Source organism: Thermobia domestica, chromosome 11 (assembly GCF_964235325.1).
Source record: "Thermobia domestica chromosome 11, izTheDome1.hap1.1, whole genome shotgun sequence".
Classification (NCBI taxonomy): Eukaryota; Metazoa; Arthropoda; class Insecta; order Zygentoma; family Lepismatidae; genus Thermobia; species Thermobia domestica.
The window spans coordinates 253,631,455-253,654,203 of NC_137464.1; the positions used below are offsets into that span (position 1 = coordinate 253,631,455).

Consider the following 22,749-nt stretch of genomic DNA (forward strand, 5'->3'; position numbering starts at 1 on the left):
ATTTTTTGGTGCCACGCGAAATGTATGTTTTGTATGAAAATGTTCTGTACCTAAAATATATACTTTTTCATTATTTCTTAGGCCATATAACGCTCGCGATTAAAAGCGAAATTCTGTCGAATTAGCGAAATTTGCAATAAGTCTCGATATTCCACGAAATTGACGCAAAAGAGACCATTTTTCGACGCTTTTACGGTTTATTCATTACCATTTTTCTGCCTTCTGCATACTTGACCGTGAGTAAACGCTACTAGTTCATTTGTCTACCACAATGAAATATGGAACTGCCGGATGTCTCATGCCAGCCCGCTCTCACAGTCAGTTTGTGTTTCTTGACTGCAACGATTGTGGTCCCAGATTTGCCTCGTGTGCTTCTGAACGGTACAATGCCGAAAATCACATGTTTTGATAGAACACAAGAATTCAAAGATAATGGTTACTGCGTTTTTGATGTACGTCAAAAAATAGTTATGTGTAAATTTTGTAATGTTAGACTAGACTGTTCGTAATAAAGAACAAATTTAACACCAGAAAACATTGAAACAATGCTTACCTGTTATTTGCATAATTAAACTGTGAACACTAAAGTCATTTTTTAAATTAATGTTCTTTATATGATAGCTTTATTCAATGAGGATGCTAGTGTTATTATTTAAAAACTCAAATATTGTTTAATACAGTCATGTATGAGCTCAAGTCATAATTGATGAGTGGAAATTAAGGCGAAATAAAAGGCAACTAATTGCAATTACCAAGGAAAATAGTGTTCTTACATTGAATTTTTATTCATGATTTTATCCCGCTTTAAGTGTACTTTTTATAACGAAATTACGAATTCTTATTTACCACAAAATCGTGTTTCTAACTATAAGAGATACATCAATGTAATAGAAAAGAAACAAATCGATTTGTACTTTGTCATCCATTGTCAGGGCATAGAGTACGTAGGAAAATTACAGAATCCGACCACACAAAAACACAGTAACTTGAGTGAATCCAATCTCAATTTCAAAGACTTATCACAACAAGACAAACGTATTCGTATCAAAATATCGAAACTTATTCCAGTCTATCATCTAACTATAAAAATGGCATCAATGAAAACACACACACAACGCCTGATGACATTGTATTTAATCAAAAACTGGTAAACAACTAAATTAACAATCTGAAACCTCCGAATCACATTAAATTTAACGTTCCTCCAAATCACATTGAGTTGAGTTGAGTTGATTTTGAGTTTAACGTCCCGTTCAACAGCGAGGCTATATGAGACGTGGACCTACTGATTAACGTGGAATCCGAACCACATGAGCTCCCGTCGGGAATCGAACCCGGGGTCTCCCACGCCAAAGGCGCGTATGCTAACCGCTTAGCCACGGAGGAGCTCCACATTAATTTTAACGTTCCATAATCTAAGACGAGAAACAGCAGCACTTACGTCTTCTGCAAGATGGCAAGTACTAATTACACTCAACAGTTTACAAAATCAAGAATTTGAGCTTCATTTAATATTCCGAAATGTAATCCCAATCATGGCCACTAAAATTGAGAAAGAAGAAACGAATTCTCCCGACACGTGAAGAATGTCTAGAGCAGTGATCGTCAAACCGTCGATCGCGAGCTACTAGTAGCTCGGTAGCTCGCGGGGACATTTTCGGTGCATCGTGTTAACGCTCTGGTTGGCTAACATTGGGTAATAAACAACTGTAAGATTCTTTTTTTTTTAAGTTGGAAGTTCTTTTGGTTGGTGGCTCACAGTAGGATTTAAAAACGGCATGGTAGCTCAGAAACTTCATAAGTTTGGTTATCACTAGTCTAGAATATGAAAAAGCTATGTATTTAGTGAGGTCAGCACGACCGTGTAACCTGCCCTTAAGTAAATAAGGAGAGTAACATTAACATTGTAGAATGATGTTCATTTGACGCTAGCATGCTCCGAGAGTTGAAATGTGTCCAATCGATGAATACGCCAGTCATACCACAAGTTTTGTCTTCGGTGACGAAAGAATTGTGGCACATCGAGTTTGGATATTATTATTCTCCGAAATTGATATTCGTGTTCGACGAAACGCAACAATAGTAATTAGTGCTCTCAAACGGGTCGGGTCAGGTCAACTCGAGTCGGGTTGTCGGGTCGGGTCAGTCGGGTCAGCTCGGGTCGGGTTGTCGGGTCAGGCTACTCGGGTCGGGTTGTCGGGTCAGGTCAATCGGGTCAGCTCGGGTCGGGTTGTCGGGTCGGGTCAATCGGGTCAGCTCACTTTGGTCAACTGAGTTTAGGTTGAGCTTAAACTCGGCTGGAGTCGAAAGCTGCTGTTTTTCACTAGCTGCCTAATTAAAAATAGCAATTTTCAATTGATTTTATAGAAGCCATAAATCTATTTTGAACACTTGCAGCTAGTGTTTTTATGGTAAATGCTTATTTTTGTACTTGTGTGTACTTTAATTTGTAAATGTGGAAGATTGATTTTACCAATCGACTGTAATATTAATATCTACGCCAATATGGAGTCTGGATTTAGAACAAAATTAGAAGTTGTTTAACACGTTGCTGCCAAGGGTGAATTTTGTTGTTCACCGGTAGAGTGCCAAGCGTACTTACTTACATTATTCTTGTTTTGTTCATATTTTTTAAACATAATATTAATATTGAAACATAATCTAAGGCATGGTAGTGAATCCGCGTGCATAAAAGTTGGGGATCCGATCGGACCTACGTGTGTGTATTTTGTTTATGGGCAAGGGGATAAATTACAGTTGAACTGGCAACTCTGTTAGAAAGTTATTTGTTTATCACTACATGTGCAGAAGTGAGAAGTGTGGATATATTCATCTTGCTTTTAGTGCTAATAAGTAATATCTTTGTGCAATAAAAAACGAAGAAATATGCGCAGAACTCGATCTCATTAGTAATAGCCGCGTAGTGATCTAGACTTTTCTGAAAATTCAGCAAATGACAGGGACACTGACATCTTGTGAAAATAAATTAGAATAAATAATGAATCCATTGTTAAACTTTTTAACGTCACTGAAAAAGCAAAACATAGGTCCGATCGAGTCTACAAAAGCAACAAATGCTTGTTATTTGGTATTTAGCGCCCCTAGCGGCGTTAATAATAAATATCTAAGACCAAAACCTACATGTGTAATAAAAACACTGCAGTTCAATAACAGTAGAGACAGGATTTAACAATACAAGTACTCTAATGTCAATTCGACGAATTAGAAATTGTGGGTCCGATCGGACCTACAAGAACATTTTCTTAGATCACTCCAGTAGGTCCGATCGGACCCACATGGCAGCTAAAGTGTTAAGCAAGGCTAAAAGAAAGATTGGATATGGACGACCAAGCCCAAGCACGGCTGCGGTGGCTCAGTGGTAGAGAGTTCATCTCTGGTGCATGGTGTCTATGGTTCGATCCCAGCTTGTGCTAAGTAGGCTTTGTGGTGGAGAAACGCCGTGTAGTGGGTTTTCTCGGGGTTCTGTTTCCTCCCACTTTCTTCATTCCACCATTTCATTCATTTCTCATGGTCACCGTATCCCTTAGCCTCGGTGCAGAATCGAGGGACCTTAAACTGAATATTTCATTTTATTTCACCAAGCCCAAGGACATCGATACAAGAACAAGATAAAGATTGGATATGCAAGACGAATTGCATAGTAATCTTGCCCTTGGCCTTGTTTTGGTGATCACCAAGTAGCGATGAGCATATTTTCTTGCTTTCCGTATAGTATGAAAGACCATAATCAAAATCACACTTGGTCTTCATTTGTACCGATGAGGTGGGCATTCTTGGCTCTTGTATAGAATGAAAGACCACCAAAACTACGAAATGCAGGACCAAGACTTGACTACAAGACAAAGAATAAGACGCAGTATTGATGACCAAGACCCAGGGAGCGAATTGTTTGAATTTCATTTGTTGGGCTGAAAGTGATGAAATAAAATTAGTACTTTGTAATTAAATATCATACTGTATTTTTAAATTTTAAATTACAAAATTCATATTATGTATCTACGTTATTATGTATTATGTAAAATACGTTTTAATTACCAAGAAAGAAAAATCAAAGTGGCACAGGTCCCGGAATCATAAGAACCTATTTTGGAATGAAAGTTGAAGGCTTGGAAAAAATCACAGGTGTTCTCCTGTTTCCTCAACCCTTATCATTGTAGTTAAACGATTTCCTTTTGTCTCCGCCAAGAGGCTATTGCCTTCCGAGAAGACCCCCTGCCGTCCAAGCAGGTGAGAACACTGACCTTGAATAAAAATTTCGTCACATAGAACTAAAGCAAGAAAAACAAATAAACTTCTCCCACGTCGGACATTGGTATCAGTTATAAAAAGAAATAACCAAACCTCAAAAGTGCCAAATATTCATTAAGATGCATATACAAATCCACCGCTTGATCTAGCTAGTGGTTAACGTGTAACACTTTGGTACACGTGGTCCGGGTTTAATTCCCAATGGGAGTGCATTTTGGCGTTCACCCAGTGTCGTGACCATAGTGCTCTCAAACGGATCGGAATGACCCGACCCGACCCGACTCGGATCGGGTCAGCTCGGGTCGGGTTACGGGTCGGGTTGTCGGGTCGGGTTGTCGGGTCGGGTTGTCGGGTCAGGCTATTCGGGTCGGGTTAGCTCGGGTCGGGTTGTCGGGTCAGGCTATTCGGGTCGGGTTGTCGGGTCGGGTCAATCGGGTCAGCTCGGGTCGTGTTGTGGGGTCGGGTCAATCGGGTCGGGTTGTCGGGTCAGGTCAATGAGGTCGGATCACGGTTCGGGTCAGTCAATTCGGGTCACGGGTCGGGTCGGGTCGGTCTTCAACCCGACCCGACCCGTTGAGAGCACTAATAGTAATGCACATATGAAATATCTGGCTCAAGGAAGATGGGAATACACTAATGGCTTCGTCACACCACTAATCGTCAAAGCAGCCATTTCGCGAGAATAGCTGTTGCGATCCGTACAACCAAATCACCAATACTTGTGCGCATGAAGTCGAGAATGTTGCACTTGACCAGTGTCTGCACATAGTGACTGACGCCAACTATAAATATAATGTTGGGGTATTTTTAACAGAGTACATTGCTGCTGTTCTTTCGAGTGTTTACATGAATGCGTCTATGGCTAGAACGATGCCGAGGACGTCAGGCATAGCGGATCAATTAGCACGCTATCCTCTTCTACTACGGATCTCGCCTGTCACCAGCAAGGCCTAGCTTTATCCCTACGCCCGAGCCTAGAGACGCACGTTGGACGATAACTTAACAAGACGAAAAAATTGCAAAAGTTGAATAATAATAATAATAATAATAATAATAATAATAATAATAATAATAATAGTGATAATAATAATAATAATAATAATAGTGATAATAATAATAATAATAGTGATAATAATAATAATAATAGTGATAATAATAATAATAATAATAGTGATAATAATAATAATAATAGTGATAATAATAATAATAATAATAATAATAATAATAATAATAATAATAATAATAATAATAATAATAATAATAATGCAATTGAAGTCAGATGAAACGCCTTCTAAGTCATAATTCCTGTAAGAGTCTATTGGCTTCAATCATTGATAGTTGAATTGGAATTTTAACATTGTACTTGCAATGGAGGTTGCGTAGTGGCGACAGCGTAACGCTATAGCGTTGGATCGGAGTACACCCAGCGCATGTGCGACTCACATCATCTTATCACCGTAGCAAAATTCATTAACATCTATTCAAACAAATGTTGATATGAAGATATGAATAAAATCAGTTTTTTTTTTTAACTTTGTTGTGAAAAAAATTGTATGTGTCGGAGTGAGAGCGGCAAAACATTAAATCCGGCCCTGTCTAGCACTATTATGGTCATATCTATCTATAACCGGCTATACAAATCCTGGGTACTGCATCGCCACACCAGTTAGACTCCAGGCTATGATATGGGTTATCACTGTATCCCTTTCCCGCTCACGTCTATTAGACTAATAGGACAGGACATTGAGTTCTCAATAGTACATCGCTGCGGTGTTGCAGCTTCTTGTAGTTCGATTTTTGCAGTTCCTGAACAGCCTCACTTTTTTCACAGGACAATGCGCGATCGCATGTAGTACGCAATGTATCCCAACTCCTATCAGGTTCCACTGCTACTTTAATCGAAATTGATTGCATTGGGATACTTCTGGAAGGTATTCGATGCTTCTTCCCCTCCAAGCCTAGCCGCGTCGCAGTAGTTGTGAATTCCAAAATAGCTCCAAACGATATTCACTTACGTCAGCGAGGCTCTCGAAACGCTGTCGTATATCACACAGAGTGGTAACTGTATTCGATTCACAATAAGGTGTAATAAGGTATAAGTTTGCCCAAATTGGCACTGCTAGCTTTTATCTTCCTTAATGTTGGAATTTTAATTGAAACAGTGTATTTGACTGGGATCACTTTTAATCTAGAAGTATTGTAAAGTGAGCTAAATAGCGTTTTCCTGTTGATATTTGCAAGATACGAAATTTTAGCCTTTTTATGTATTAGTTTAAAAGTTACGACGATGTACCAAGACAAGTGGTCCACCCTGTATCATTTACCGTAAAACGCCCGTGTAACTTTCCAATAAGATAAAATTCAATTAAATTTTGTAACATTGAATAATACATGTAGTATTGTAGGTTTACGTTTAGCATGCAGATCCGAAATATACGTATAATAACTTGACGTAGGGTCATTAAACAAAATACAACTTTGTGTTGGGTGGTAACACTGTTAATCTGGTGATATTGCAGAGCAGGGTGCGAATTACCGGGGGGATGAGGGGGATTTTCCCCCTCAATCACATTTTGTTCCCCCCCAAAGAAGTCAGCTGAAGTATTCCCACCGGGGATGCTCGCTTTCCCCCTCAAACTATGCTTATTATAACTCCAAATTTCACTGATTTTTGTTATTTCTTGTAAATTTTATCTTCTAGCTGTATTTCGAAATGATTGATGTAAACTGTTCAGTTTTGGTCATTTCTACTTACCACCTAATTACCCACTATTTTCAACGTTGTTTAGTAGAACTATATTATTATGACTACGGTTGTTACTTGCAACTGTACCTTCGTACCCTTCAGTTCGTCATCGTTTGTGAATTTGAATGTACTAATTGCGTATAACAAAGCCACATATAGATTTATAAATGTTCTTAGCGGTTGGCCAAGAAGAAGTAAACAAATATCTTCTTCTACCATACTTGGCGAAGTTCGGATATGTCATATTCATCCTCTATATTTGTATCGATTATCATCTTATTTTAATTTTTGTTATAACATGTTATTTCATTTTCCATTGTACTCTTTGTTAGCACATGGTCTTCATTCCCTAGTAGGTTGTGTGTATGCAACTCAAAAGTTGCATTTAAGTTGTGATAATTAGCATAGTAATCACTGCTTTTATAGTTTACGGAAATGAACTTTTGAAACTGTACTCAAAATCTGAGATATAGGTATTCTCTCGTAAGTATATGTTAACGTACACGCTGGGGGATACGCTCCTAGTGAGCAGACATGTTAATGAAGGTGATTTTTAGGTGAATAAGCGAATAATTCAAGATTTGTTTCAGCATTTGTTAATACGACTGGTTCTCCGTGTCATTGTCCGCGTCTGTATAAGCATTTCAACTGGAGCGGTTTTTTTTTTTTTTTTTTAACCCTTCATTTTTTCATCTTTTCGCTGTACAGTTTGCTGTCCACGCAATTAATGTTGTCTGAAAAACTTCAGTGTAATGTTTTACTTTATTTGAATAACGTAGCCCATAGTGAATCAACTCAACCTAACAGTAAAGTAATTTTTAAGTGTTGACTTTCCGTGCCCATCACGGAATCGATATTTGGAGAAAAAAAAGTCGTGATGAGCACAGCTTTAGCGGGAAGTAGAAGCACAAGCTCGAAATTTGAATTGAGAGATTTTAAATATTTGGCCTTCGATTTGACCTTGATGTGAGAAATCAGGACCAGCAACAATCCATTTCTTATTTGATAGGCTAATATCTAGATTTTCTTTAAAGAAAAAAAAAATGTCCGGTTTAACTTATAATTTTAGTGGTTTTCACAAGACTGAAGTAGGTTTCTTTTCGCAACCTGTATGTATTAATGCAAAGTGGAAGCTTTCATTATGAGTGGAAAAATTAACATATGCTTGTGATCATGGCTATCGCTCGAGCCAAATTATTAACTAAATAAGCCTTAGAGAGTTACGGGGACAAGAGTGAGTACAACATTAAAACACGTTCAGAAAGGTTTAGTGGGGTGTGTGTATGTCAGACAATATATATGTGCATAGTTATTGTCGGTAGATTTATTAAATTAATAAATCTCTTATTTATTACAGATGTCACACACACACACACATATTATATATATATATATATATATATATATATATATGGGGGTAAGGCATTTATTGTCTCATTTTGAAATTTGAACCTTCAGACTATGTCCTTTGGCCTAATTTTATCCCCCCCAATATAGATTATCTAATTCGCACACTGTTGCAGAGTATGTCAATGTTTGTATCGTATAAAATTTCAGCGTTATATTCACTGTTAATGATCATCCTGTATATATACAGCTCAGAGACAGAGAAAAGGATGTAGATGTTTTACTGTAATTGTGAGCATTAACAACAAATCGTAGCTTTATCTCAAATGGTTAAATTCACATACTACTAATGGGAATTCCTCCACCACTTACCGGAAGAGCAACCCAATTGTGAGGAGCACAATCTCAAAACATCCGGCTGACTGTTAACACAAGGAGGAAAAAGAGCTGTATCAATTGTGCTTTTCTTCAAAATGGACTTCAGCGAACATCCAGATCCGTTAAGACTACATATTCCAACAAGGTAGGTTATTTTACATGTTATTTGAGTCGGTTAAGACTATATTCTGGGAATATATTTACATGGAAGTCCAGGATGCAAAATCTGATCTGTAAATTAAAGCTTGGATAGATCAAAAACAGAGATGTTATATTTTGTTATCCTGTTTTCCGATGGCAACCCATACTGCGTCATACCTGATAGAACAAGATGTGCCTTTTACCCAAGATGACAGTTAACTTTGTACGAGACACTTCTTTCCGTTTCCTGATTGATTTATTAAGATTGTACGTCCTTTTTCAGTACCGAAACAGAACGATACGGGACGTCTCTAATTAAAATGGGTTCCGATCTACTTCAATTTGTTTCCGAAGTAAGCATCCCCCTCCAAGAATCAAACTCGAGCCAGCGAAAGAATGCGATTAGGATTTTGTTTTTCAGTTTGATATCCCTTTCAGCTGCGAGGTTATATGAGACGTGGATCTTCAGCTTAACGTGGGATCCAAACCACATAAGTTCCAGCTGGGAAACGAACCAGGTCTCCTCCACCAAAGGCGGGTACGCTAGCCGCTTAGCCACAGGGTAGCTTATTAGGGATTAAGATTAAGATTTCTGGGCTTTCGACATTTATGGCCATGTTAGCCCATCACACATATGAGGAATAACGTTTCTCGGTGATCATACTAACCAGGGAATTGGAGAGGAAGAAAGGATTGGGGAAGCAACGTTGCGGCCAAGAATCATTACGTTAGGTACCATCCCGGCATTTGCCTGATCTGGATGAGGAAAATCCAGCGAAACCCTCACTCGAGATGGCAGACCTGAAAATGCTGTTACACCTTTTCGACCGAATGTGCGAAAGAACGCGAGTTAACCAGATAATGCTGATAATTTATCCAAAGTTATGGACTTTTTTTTTTTTTTAATGTCAAAATTATACGTAATTTTGCTTTCAACAGCTTTCAATACAAACAAAAGTTCAATACGTTTCAGTGAAGACTCCTCTTTGAATAAAATGAAATATTTCAGTTTTGTGTTTCATGGATACAGCTTTTAGTCTTTAAAACTGGATGACTAACACAAGTGAATTATTATGAAGTTAGTAAAATCAGAATCTGGATTCGATTACGGAAATCAGAGTAAAGAACCCCGAGAAAACCTCCCACATTCTCACTCCGTCGATTATTTTATAACCATTCCCTTTCATTATTTATCTGTCTCCTTTAGCGTAAAATGCATAAACACGGGAGGTAACGTACAACTTTCAATTTCATTTCACTTTCAATAATAAAATAATAAGAGGTCGGCCGTCGAATTAAGCTCAGTAAATTCATGGATGTTCAATTTCGGCAAAAATACTTGACAAAGTTCAAAGACCTTCTTCAATTTGTCCCTTCAGTACTTCACCATTTCTATAATGATATTAAACATAAAGAAATTTTCACAACTGTGGGAGTTGAAGATATTCTAGATCAGTGGTGTCCAATTATAATAAGCCTGAGGGCCATAACCATCTTTACCAGTAAAGTGGAGGGCCGCAGCAAAATATTATTATTATTACGCTACAAAAGAAAAATATAAAAAAGGTATTTGAAATATTATCTATTCAATCTGTGACAAATGAGGGTGACTAGTAGCATTTACAACGGCTGGAATATCTACATCCATTCCTATTGTTGCGAGCCGCAGGAGATGTAAAAGAGAAGAATCTCTAAGGCAGTTTCTGAAGCGATTCTTCACAATTTTCATGGTGGTACACAAATAAGTACTATCAAACATTGACACTCTTTTCCGACCAAACTCTCAGTTTTTAGGGAAAGCTGTTGAAGTGGATGCCCACGCCCTTTTTGTTGTACAGAAACGCTAAGTGGATGTCTTATTTCGAAAGAAGAGTGGAAACATTAAACAAATGAATAAATATAAATGAAAATACTATCAGTAATAAAAACCGTGAATCGTGAAAGCTTTGTGGGCCGTAGAAAACGGTTTGGAGGGCCGCCATTTGGACAGAATCCCAATAATGCTTCAAGGCTAATGGAGACGGCGATGATCAGAATGTGAAGTGATGGAATGAAGGATGTGAGATGAAATGGAAGGACTCCAAGAAAACCCACGCATACGATTGCCCATCACGAAGCCCACTTGGCACGCGTTCAGATCGAACCAGGGACTCCCATGCACCAGAGGTGAGCGCTATATAACTGAGCCACTGCGGCCCCTAATGCTCAGTGAGGTTACGTTACCAATGAAATTATAGTATATCTCAACACCAAGATGTGTTCATGAAACTATAATACAGGAGTTTGTGTTGTAAAATTTTCATCCTATAAACTAACCTGGATCTGTTATATTTTGTAAAATATTGAATGATTATACTTGGTTTTCTCTTTTGTCAAAAACATGATTTTATTATTTAATGTTCCACTACATTTAATTAAAAATGTATTTGTTAGTAATGTTGTTTTGTTAAGTTGGGAACATTTGACCATTTATTATACGCAGTAAAATATTTCCAGTGCATCAAACATTTTGAGTTTTGTAGTGTATCGTGTCACATAAGACCTAATGAATAAAAACCATTAAGCCTGTTTTCCATTTTCAAAATACCGATAATGTTGATTTGCCCACTATTGTACCAATAATTTCAAAAATAATTCTAATTATGTAATTTCTAGTTTTGAAGCGTATGATATGATATGGATCAAATGCAACAATATATATAACCCCTTCCAATTGTACCTATGCTAATCAAAATGCAATAAAATCCATGCAGACAAATTGCAAAATTAATGAAAAGATACGTAGTTTCTTAAGAACCTCCCAGATATAGATTTCTGCTAAGAGAATTGTGGAATTCCGCTGTTGTATCTGTCAAAGAATTTCAAACCACGTCGGTCATACGGCATGATCGTCTCTCTTTAAAACTTGAAGGTGAAAAAAAAAAAGTGAAAGATCGCCGAGGGAAGAGAATGAGTCATTTTATCACAAACTCACATAAAAGACTAAAAGAAAATAAGAAAGTAAACTCCAATGAAATGGTCCTTTTGTTCCGAAATGATACGAAACATAGGAAGTCAATAATTAACAGTCCTTCGAAAAATAGTCAGAATCTTTTTTGTCTTTTCACAAAGTCTTACAACCATCATTCTCTGAGAAAACAAAAATATATTTTTGTCTTTTTCACAAAATCTTGGAGCTGTCCTCCAGGAAAATAAAAATATACTTTTTTTTTTTTTTTTAATAAAATTTTGGGACCATCCTTCAAGAAAATAAAAATATGTAAAAAGATATTGATACGGATATCCACATCCGAGCACTTCTAGCCATCGTTCCCTGATTAAAATTACTGTATATATTTTTTCTCTCTTGTTTGCAGCCCATTCATGACGGCATGTTCTCTTACACTGATGGACGATGGGAAGAAAGGTCAGCTGAATTTTAGTGAACTCACGAAGCCTACTATAATCTTCAAATATGTACAAGTGGTAAGTTGGTACAATGGTTAAAAAATTTAGTAGATATCTTTGAGACCACCTACAAAACATGCAGACTACAATCATAAAGACTTTGTATTGCCGTGTGATTGATAAGCGTTTAATGTGAATTTTCAGAACCGAATCTATATGAAATAGTGTTTACTGCTTAAATAAGATCCGTAAGTACTTAGGATGTATCCGAGGCAACCATCCCCACTGAAAATCAAACCCGTGCAATGAAATTACTTACAATGTCCACACATTTCTCAATGATGTCTTAGATACAAGGTGCGAAACCCAGGAAGGCTGAAGGGAATTCCCTCACTTAGTCTAATATCTTTGGGAGAAAATCCCCCCCCCAGTAAAAACTTACTGGAAGGTGAATAAAATGAAATTATTATTAGAAGTTTTCAAATTACTTACAGTAATTCATAATGATATAAAGGTAATTAATATATATTTCATATGTAGACCTTATTTATTGGTAAACTAGTGGTTAACGATATTCCTAATCTTACAGATCCTTATGGAGAGTCATGTTCAGCATTGCATTAAGAACTTGATTAACGCGTGATGTAACTTTCATATTTAGTAACACGTTCGTGAAGTTAACAACGATTTATATCGAAGAAGGCCAGCCACGACTTCTCTGCAGGGTTCTCCAAACACATTGGGAGAAATCTAGGTAAGACAGATGTATTCTCTTATATCGATTCCTCCGATTCTTCGATATAAATCGTTGTTAACTTCACGAATGTGTTACTAAATATGGAAGTTACATCATGCGTTACTCAAGCTAAAACAATGCTAAAAACTACTCGTGTGTGTGTAATGTTGGAAATCTTTGAAATATTACAGTATATTATTTTTTTAATTGTTTCTTTCCTTGTCTTTAGACAATGGCAATTATCTGCACAGGAGTGTACTCACAAGCAGTCCATATGATCACGCAGAACATGGTAACAAAGCTGTTTCCGTTCGTCGTTTTCTTTGATTACATGATTATTAACACAATCATCATTGTGAGCTACGTCCTCGGACACAAAATACCGGATTCTGTCGTAAGTTAATTTTTATTGTAGGACTATTTTTTAAAAATGGTGATTTTGCACCAAATTTTAAACAAAGAAATGAAGTAGGGATCGTTTAAAGACATGTAATTACTTCAGATTAAAATTGTTTCATGTAATCTATATTATAAAATTGAAAATGACTATGTTTGTGACTCTCAAACTCTTGAACCACACGACCGATCTCGATCAAATTTTCAACATAGATTAGGTTCAGGCCTAGGACGATTTTTATCATTTCACTTTGACGGTGCGACTTAGGGGCGAGAGAAATATTTAAAAATAATCGATATTAGTGTCGAATCCATAGTTTTCGGGGTTGCTGAGATGAACAGGGACACTTCCGGTGCCATTTAACCCTTTGGGGATCCCATGGTACAATTTGTACCATACGGGGTGTTTCATGGTACATTGCGTTATAACTCTCCTAATTGAGCTTTTTCGTCCGTTTTTTTTTTTTTTTTTTTTTTTTTTTTTTTTTTTTTTTTTTTTAAGTTCAGACGCATTGCAGAAGACATTACGGATGGTTTCACACCTTTCTCTGTCGAGACATAGGAGGTGATGACGTCATAAGTCTAAAATTTATATTTTCGTGTAATACTTTTTTTTTGAGGGGGGTATGTAAAGTATTTTTGGCGGGCTTATTTTTGCACGTAGAAGATTGAAATTTTGCACAAACATGCAGTCCACCGAGTAGTATTTACCAGATTTTTTTCAGATTTCTGCGTTAAAACAGGGGGGATCCAGAGGGTCAAAAAGTTGAAAACAAGGGATATTTTTACCCAAAAATCCCGTTTTCCCTCATTTTCCCGCCTTAGATGCATGATGGAGATAAGCGAATGGTACCGCCTGAAAGGCAGATCTATTCTGAAGAAAATGATGGGCGAAACATGACCTTAGGGTAATTAGGGATGTCTCAAGGAATGTTTAAAAATTTCCCTCTGTATACGGGAATATGGGACATTGTCGGTATATATATACAGTATATATATATATATTTTTTTTTTTGGGCGGGCTTACTTTTGCACCTGGAAAATTGGAATTGTGCATAAACATTCAGCCCGCCGAGTAGTATTTACCAGATTTTTTTTTTCAGATCTCTTCGTTAAAACAGGGAGGTCCAGGGGGGCTAAAAGTTGAAAAAAAAGATATTTAGACCCCAAAAATCCCGTTTTTCCTAATTTTCCCGCCTTAGATACATGATGGAGATACGTGAGTCATACCGCCTGAAAGGCAGTTCTATTCTGAAGAGAGTGATGGGCGAAACATGACCCTAGGGTAATTAGGGATGTCTCAGGAATTTTTTTTACCTGAGATCATGGTGTTTTACGGTAATTTGGGTCATGGTGGGAATTCCTGATAAAATTTCTCCCGCCCTTGGTATTCAAGATAGAAACTTGAAATTTGGCACACGCATTTAGTATACCAAGTACTATTTATTAGATTTTTTTTTAGATGGCTACGTTCACACAGTGTCGCTCCAGGGGGGCCCAAAGTGCGAGAAAAAAATTTCCCGCCGAAATTTTCCCTTTGACATCATTTTTCCCGCTCCTGGTATATGGTATGAGCATGCAAGTGTTATCATTAGAAAGTCAGCTCCATTCTGAAGAGAATTAGGTATGAATCATGATCCTAGGATAAATAGTGACGATGCAGTAACTGCTTGTCTGAAAGTCTAAAAAATAGCCCAAAACCCCCGGATCTCTTAAGGGTTAAATCCAAATTCAGTCCCGCAACTTGGGGGAGGAGGGGGAGATATACAAAAATGATTGAAAATAGTCGATATCAGACAACGCTACAGTAATAGTAAAAAGTGACTGACTAACGGAACATATTACTATTTTTTTTTTATTTTAACCCAGAAAATCGAGTAATTGACGCTAGTACATTATAAAATCATTTAATAAACGTCATTTTTATTTCGCTTGGATTACAAGACTTTAAAAAATGAGTTTATATTTGACTAACAAGATTTAGAATAAGAAGACATAATCAAACTCCTAGAGCCATATGCAGTGTTGTTTTCACCGTTTTATTAAATTAAGACTTTGAATAACATGCGATGCTACCTTCCGAATTTAGAAACACATTAGTAAAAGTTACCAACGATTTATATCGAAAATCAAATGAAATCTTTTTAACAAAATTTACCATTTTTCTTTTGCTTGTTTATTCATAAGTGAAAGGGGATAATAAAATGCAACTTACCACAATCGTAGATAATGTTATTCTACAACTGAAAATATGAACCTGAAGAATGTTCAGTGTTGCCACCCATAGAAATTACAGTGTTAGCAGAACAGGGGTGGATCCAGGACCAACTCCTGGGGGGGCGGTGGGTTGTCATACTACTACTTAGAGCTACTTTTAAGAACTTCAAACTCTGGGATAAGTTTTATATTTTATATATATATATAAGAAATTTCCTTTTCTGAGGGGGGCAATTGCCCCTCTGGATTCGCCACTGTAGCAGAATAACATTTTCCCAAAAACCTAAGTTAAGGCAGAGACTAGAGCAACGAACTCAACTGCGTTAGATTACGTATCATGTTCTCTTGGTATCCTGTGAACTAGTTTTAAAATAATAGTTATATTTAGTTTGTAATAAACAAAATAGTTTTAACATACAGTTATTAAAGTTTAAGAATAATGTTATTTAAAAAGTAGTTCACAGCAAACCAGAACATCATGATACGTAATCAAATGCAGTTGAGTTCGTTCCTCTAGTCGCTGCCTTAACTTAGATTTTGGGGGAATTATTATTCTGGCAACACTGTAATTTCTATGGATGGCAACACTGAACATTCTTGAGGTTCATATTTTCTGTTGTAGAATAACATTATCTACGATTGTGATAAGTTGTATTTTATTATCTCCTTTCACTTATGAATAAACAAGCAAAAGAAAAATGGTATTATTTTCAGTGAGACAGGCTCGTAAGTTGAAGGTCCCACGATTATATCCTTTAGTCTAAAGGAGACGGATGATTAAAGCAAGGGAATAATGATGGAATGATTGGTGGAATGAAAATGTAGGAGGAAACGGGAGTATCCCGAAAGAATCCATGAACACGATGTTGTCTACCACAAACTTACTTGGCCGGGGATAGAATCAGGGACTTCATGCTCCAGAGATAAGCTCTCTAACACTGAGCCACCGTGCGATTTATCTCGAAAAAAGACCAGCCACAACTCTTCTGCAGAATTATCCAAGTCCATTAGGAGATAGAGATGCGCACGAGACAAGATTTGTAGTTGTCTCGTCTCGAAAATGTGCTGTAAAAGTGATGTCTCGACTCGAAAAATGTATATTTCTCTATTGGAAGAGCCGTGTCTCGACTCGAATTTTGTCAGGAAAATCCTGTCTCGACTCGTCTCGTGCGCACCCCTATTAGGAGAAATAAAGGTAAAACATTTATTATTAGAAATGAAATAAAATAAAATGATTTGTTTTAGTTTTACGTCCCACGATTATGCCAGCTAGGCTAAAGGAGACGCCGATAATGAGAAATGAATGAAACGGTGGAATGAAGAAAGTGGGAGGAAACGGGAGAACCCCGAGGAAACCCAGCACACGGTGTTTATCCACCACAACGTTCACTTAGCAGGAGCAGGGTTTGAACCCAGGACCCCATGCACTAGAGGTGAACGCTCTACCACTGAGCCACCGCGGCCCTCACATTTATTATTAGAGAGAGAATGTGCATGGAGAGAATGACAACCCTGTAGAAAAGTCGTGGCTGACCTTTTTCGACATTAATCGTTGGCATAAATGGAAATTAGTATAGGAAAAATATTACACAGTCGTCTTTCATACATGCACTCCTTCACTTTAACGCTAGAGTAGCCCTTGTACGTAATTATTTCTCACCAGTAACGTTATAATTGTAAACGTGAAATATCTGTTTCCTACATTGTGAAAAATTCCTCCGACAGTGGAATTTAAGATCCTACACAATCGTCTTTCATATGCATTCACTCATTTTAACCGTAAAATTACCATCGTTATGACGGACTATTCTTAATCAATACACATGAAGTCAATGCATTGAATTTATTACTACTTAAATATGTAATTAGTGATACTTTCTTTAGCAGTAGAACACAATTAGTGTCTATGAACATACGTACTTATTCAAGTTTTGCAGTTCTTTTAAAAGCTATGCATAATGTATGCTACACGTAAATAGACATTGTTTGCAGCCTGAGTTAATACATAAATTAACGTCCTCATGTTTGAGTCACCAACCAACCTTACGAAGTGAATCTTATTCATACTTTAAAAAAAAAAAAATCCACGATATAGAGGAACGGTGATTGATAGTAAAGTGCTAATTCCTAGTATGAAAGTTCGTCGTAGATTCGATAAGGAATGCATTCAAGGAGAGCCCGAGGAACTTTACCCAAGAGAAAACATTTCTCCAAGTAAAAGTAATACAAATTCTCCACCGAATTAGATACTAGGACACACAAACTTAATATGTTAATCATATCCATGAGCTTTCTGGGAATTGTCCATTACTATGATCGTACTACTTTACACATTAACAATGTAATTTCACCAATTTTTTTTTTCGCGCTTCTACATTTTCGCGATCTCTAAATTTTCACATAGACCACTACTTACCACACTCTATTATGTTAGTTATACACATTTCTTTAGCCAAATCGAACATACTCGTGAATTATGCAAATTATTTATATTAGTCTATGAAATGTGTATAACTAACATAATAGAGTGTGGTAAGTAGTGGTCTATGTGAAAATTTAGAGATCGACAGAAGTGTTCTGAACACGAGTTAACATATAAATCCAACGGCGCCGACTTTCCAAAATTTATGTGGGTGCATATCAATGGCGGGACGTGTTATATGTTTTAAGGAGAGTCTCGATATTTTTTGATTGATTTCCTTTTAGTTAAAACCTTTTATGAACACTGTCATAAAGGGCTGTGCTGTGATAAAGTAAAATATACCGGTACTATAAGGATAAGTTGGGGATGCCTTAGCTCATTCAGTAACACGGCTGATTTAAACGCAAAAGAAACGGGTTCAAACTCGGGTCCAAAGTTAAGGATAAGTTACTGTAATGAATATTCTCAACACATGTAATCGTAACATTAAGCGTATACTTTAAACATCTTACATGATGGACAATGATTGCAAGAGGCAATCATATTATCAACGCGTTACTAAAAAAAAATACCAACATTCATACAAATTAAAATGAAAAGAATATCATAAAAGAAAATAATTTTAATGGTATTGCAGAAAGAATTTGCAAGAATTTTTGTGAACATAAACTACAAAGTGACTTAAGTGTGTTGCTTGGTTTCCTTTGCACAAACATATTTAAAACAAACAATTATGGTTTAGAGATTAGAAATTTTAACTTTCATCTTAATGTTTTAATTGCTTATTTTTAATAATGGCAACTGAGAAATATTTATTTTATTTTGTTTTTATTAAAAATCTTTGAGGGTGCTGGAGCCCCGGAGCACCCACGTATTCGGCGCGCATATATAAATCAACAAATAAACAGTTATGATAGCACACTAATGATAAAAAAAAAACTAGTTCCAATTGATTGCTTACTGCACGAAATGAAATGAAATTTCTCTTACATGTCTAATGCTTGTGCATTGTAGTCTAAGAGACATGGACGTTTAATGAAAATGAATGATTATAAGGTGGAAGAAAACACCTGAACCGTGAGAAAACCCTCCACTCGAAAGTTTGTCATACGATCTTGTCCACCACAAACTCGCATGACCTGACATCGAACCAGGGACCCCACACTTCGGATGAGAGCTTCACCACTGATCCATCGTGTCCGCTGATTACTGCATGAGTACAAATGTTTGTGATAAATCATAACGAGTACTATACACAAAATTTTGTTCTAGTCAATTAAGTAATATGAGAGAAACAATCTACACTTTAAAAAAAAAATAAGGGCTAAACTCTCCAGACATTTGCTTTTATGCTTTTTTCCCTTCTTTCTGGACCTCAGAAAGATACAAAACGCAATACTTTCACGATAAAACTTCTTGCAAGTTTACCACCATATACCAAACATCAGAGATCGAGTGGGTCAACAGAACGTGATCCACCTCGACCCCCACCCACCCACTCTGCTCAGTGAATCGCAGACAGCACCTTCTGAACACTGGACTTCCAAAACCTCCATTTTTCTCCCTTTTCCACTTGTTTCTATTTATTTACTTAAGATGAGTATATCTAAGTATAAAAAAAAAAAAAAAAACTTCAGGCAGTTTTGGATATTGATATTTGTAATTGTAATAGTAGCAATAGGACTTACTACTTGGCTTTCGAGACAATCAAATTTTACACTGTTTTTCCTCCTTCCCATTTACGTTGACCTTCTTTATCCTGATTTGAAACTTCCAAATTTCATCCTATTTTTCACTGAAAAGTATCTGTAATTCAACAAGAAAATTGATATGATAATTAAATTAATCGTAATATGACCAATGACAAACACTTTTCCATTTTATATCGTAAAGGTCAGATCCACCGGTATTGTAACAGAGCGGTGCTTGATCAACTGAACGTAGAATTTTCCGAAATCCGGAATTCTTTCGAAATCTGATTTTTTTCCGAATTCCGGGATTTTTCTGAAATCCGGAATTTTCGGTATTCCGGAAACTTACCGATTTTAGTTTCCGGATTCCGGAAAGTAAAAATTCCGGAATCCCTACTGCATACACATCCCTTCATCTGCCTTTCCTCCATCTCTATGTCAATCTATACGGCTAGAACCTTTCGTTTCTCTTCGAATGCTTTCTTCGTCTGAGCTATTCTCTACTTTACATTTTGTTTGCAACTATTATCCGTTGTTATTTTACTTCCCCTAAGTAACAGGATTCGTTCACTTCTCTCCCCAGGATATCTCCTATTTTGATCTTTCAGCCTAGTTTGATCAGCCGATTCTATAGCAGATAAAACACACACACACACACACACACACACACACACACACACACACACACACACACATATATATATATATATATATATATATATATATATATATATATATATATATATATATATATATATATATATATATATATATATATATATATAGTTAGTTCGGCTCCACTTTACAAATTAGTCCTTTTCTTACAGCAAATTGTCGGATCCTAAATTATTATATTTTTATCTTATTTTGCTTTGGGAAACCTGAAGTATATATAATAAATCGAATTAGTTTTGAGACTTGAAGAAGTATATATATAATACAGCTAATTAGTTTTGTGAGACCTGAAATATATATATAAAATACAGCTAATTAGTTTTGTGAGACATGAAGTATATATGACTAAGCTAATTATCTTATTTTCTTCCACAGATGCGAATGTTCAGTTTCATAGGCTCCGCTCTGTTCTTGGTTGCAGGCGCTATAAGCATCTACGTTCGAGTCGCACTAGATGAATCGCCAGTTATCTCGGACTTAACTAAGCATATGATGCTAACAGAGGGAATCCTGAGCTTCTTAACATGTTTGGTCTACCTTGCAGATTTTATCACAAGCATACGTAGAACATTAGAAAACATTTAGTCTACAGTGCAGCAAATACCAAAAATCACCACTTTACATCACAAAACTATAATTCAATCTGATTTGTGCTGTGATATATATATATATATATATATATATATATATATATATATATATATATATATATATATATATATATATATATTGTTATGGTGATTTTATTTAAATAATGATAGTGACGAGTTGACCAATAACGACTTGTGTAGTGCCAATTAATGGAATAATCAGAAGAATATTGTTGCTACATCACTTACTAATATCCTAAGGAAAAAATGGTACAAGTTCAAGAGTTTTCAAACTCATCATTTATTGAATTTTTTGACTATCTCATATAATTTGTCCATTTTTTAAAAAAAAATATACAGTGATTTTTAATAACATTTAGTTCGACTAGAATATATGGGTGCTGTTATTGACAATTATTATGAGCAATTAAGATAATTTGATATAATACTTTTTAACAAACACATTTAGACTTACGCCCGTGCCATCTTGGTTGCAGCACATACAATAACTATCGTACAGGTTTACTTTTGGCGCACCACTAGAAAGAATTGTTGAAAAATTATAATTCTTTTACTAATTTCCTTCTTATTGTCCCTTGAAAGATTTCCACTGGGCGACATGAAAATATCTCACTTATAAATAAAATTCAAGAGGACCGCCAGAAGCAAGTGTTTAAAAATTACAATATTATTTTATAATTTGCGTGTATATGTGGCTTTCGAATGTATAGCATAAAAACTACAGTGCAAAAAGGCGCGTCAGCGATTTTGGGTATGTGCGCTAGCGAGGGTAGTGGGAAGAAGTGGGTTTTGGGAATTATACGAGTTTCAATAGCACTTGTTATGATTTCATACTAGTAACACTCCACTTGTAAATATAACATATAGGTTCTGTACACCGTGCAGAAATATGCCGCAGTTGGAAAACAGCATCTTATAGAGCCATCTCTCATATGCACTCACTTATTTTATCCGTCGTAAAGCACTTGAAATGATTTTATACTAGTAACCCTACACTTGTAAACCAAAAATATAGTTTATTACTTTATATTTAATTCTGATGCTTGCAGAAACTTGTTCCTTATAAGCATGTCTTTTCATGCAAAGTATTTAATTTTACCTTCAAGTCTTCCGAAATGTGGTGTTCCAAAACTATGCCTGCACCGTAACTATTACTGTTTTTGGGTTAGTTTCTGCATATGTAAGCCAATACCAATAACTAACTGAATAAGAGAACCAAAGGGAGAAAATTAGATTTTTTAAAGCAATTTATAGCGTAAAACATCGTAGCTCACACCTCCGAAAATTAAAGCTTATTTTTATCTAATTCAGTTCTATTTTATAACAAATTCTTTGATGTAGAGAACTTGATCTAAGTTGCTGTCTCAATACAATAATAACCATTAATGGTTTATCTTCAGAAAGAAAAAAATATTATGTTGTCATTAACACACTTCTGATTATTAATAATAGATTGTTAACTTTAGTCAGTGGTTGCGCACAAATAAAAAATGAAATTCGATCTTTGAATTTAACTTCCAACGATTATGTCCTTTAGGATAAAGGAGAGGAATGGTTAAGGCATGCAACAGCGCTGATATCTCTGTAACTTTGGGTTAGGGGAGGATTTAGATGTGTGTTTGGTTGCAGATAAAGGTCTAAGAAGGCATATACGAGGATTTTAAAGACGAATTGAAGTTAAATTATGCCAAACATTGTATATTTATAAAAATACATATAACAACAAAATATGC

At 36.1% G+C, this 22,749-nt stretch overlaps 1 protein-coding gene across 1 annotated transcript; it reads left to right on the forward strand.

The window, feature by feature from the left end:
- The first annotated feature begins 8,726 nt into the window (after positions 1-8,726).
- On the forward strand, positions 8,727-21,084 carry LOC145663807 (uncharacterized). Its single transcript, XM_081729898.1, has 4 exons — positions 8,727-8,885; positions 12,238-12,346; positions 13,234-13,398; positions 20,781-21,084. The coding sequence occupies exons 1-4, from the start codon at positions 8,836-8,838 to the stop codon at positions 20,988-20,990; spliced, it is 534 nt and encodes a 177-aa protein (XP_081586024.1). The 5' UTR covers positions 8,727-8,835; the 3' UTR covers positions 20,991-21,084.
- Positions 21,085-22,749: the final 1,665 nt, after the last annotated feature.

Bases quoted from the DNA above. Each gene is read 5' to 3' on its own strand.
- LOC145663807 (XM_081729898.1), top strand. From the start codon at position 8,836: ATGGACTTCAGCGAACATCCAGATCCGTTAAGACTACATATTCCAACA. The intron at 12,347-13,233 runs GTAAGTTGGTAC...CCTTGTCTTTAG, and splicing joins TCTTCAAATATGTACAAGTG to ACAATGGCAATTATCTGCAC. The intron at 13,399-20,780 runs GTAAGTTAATTT...TTTCTTCCACAG, and splicing joins ACAAAATACCGGATTCTGTC to ATGCGAATGTTCAGTTTCAT.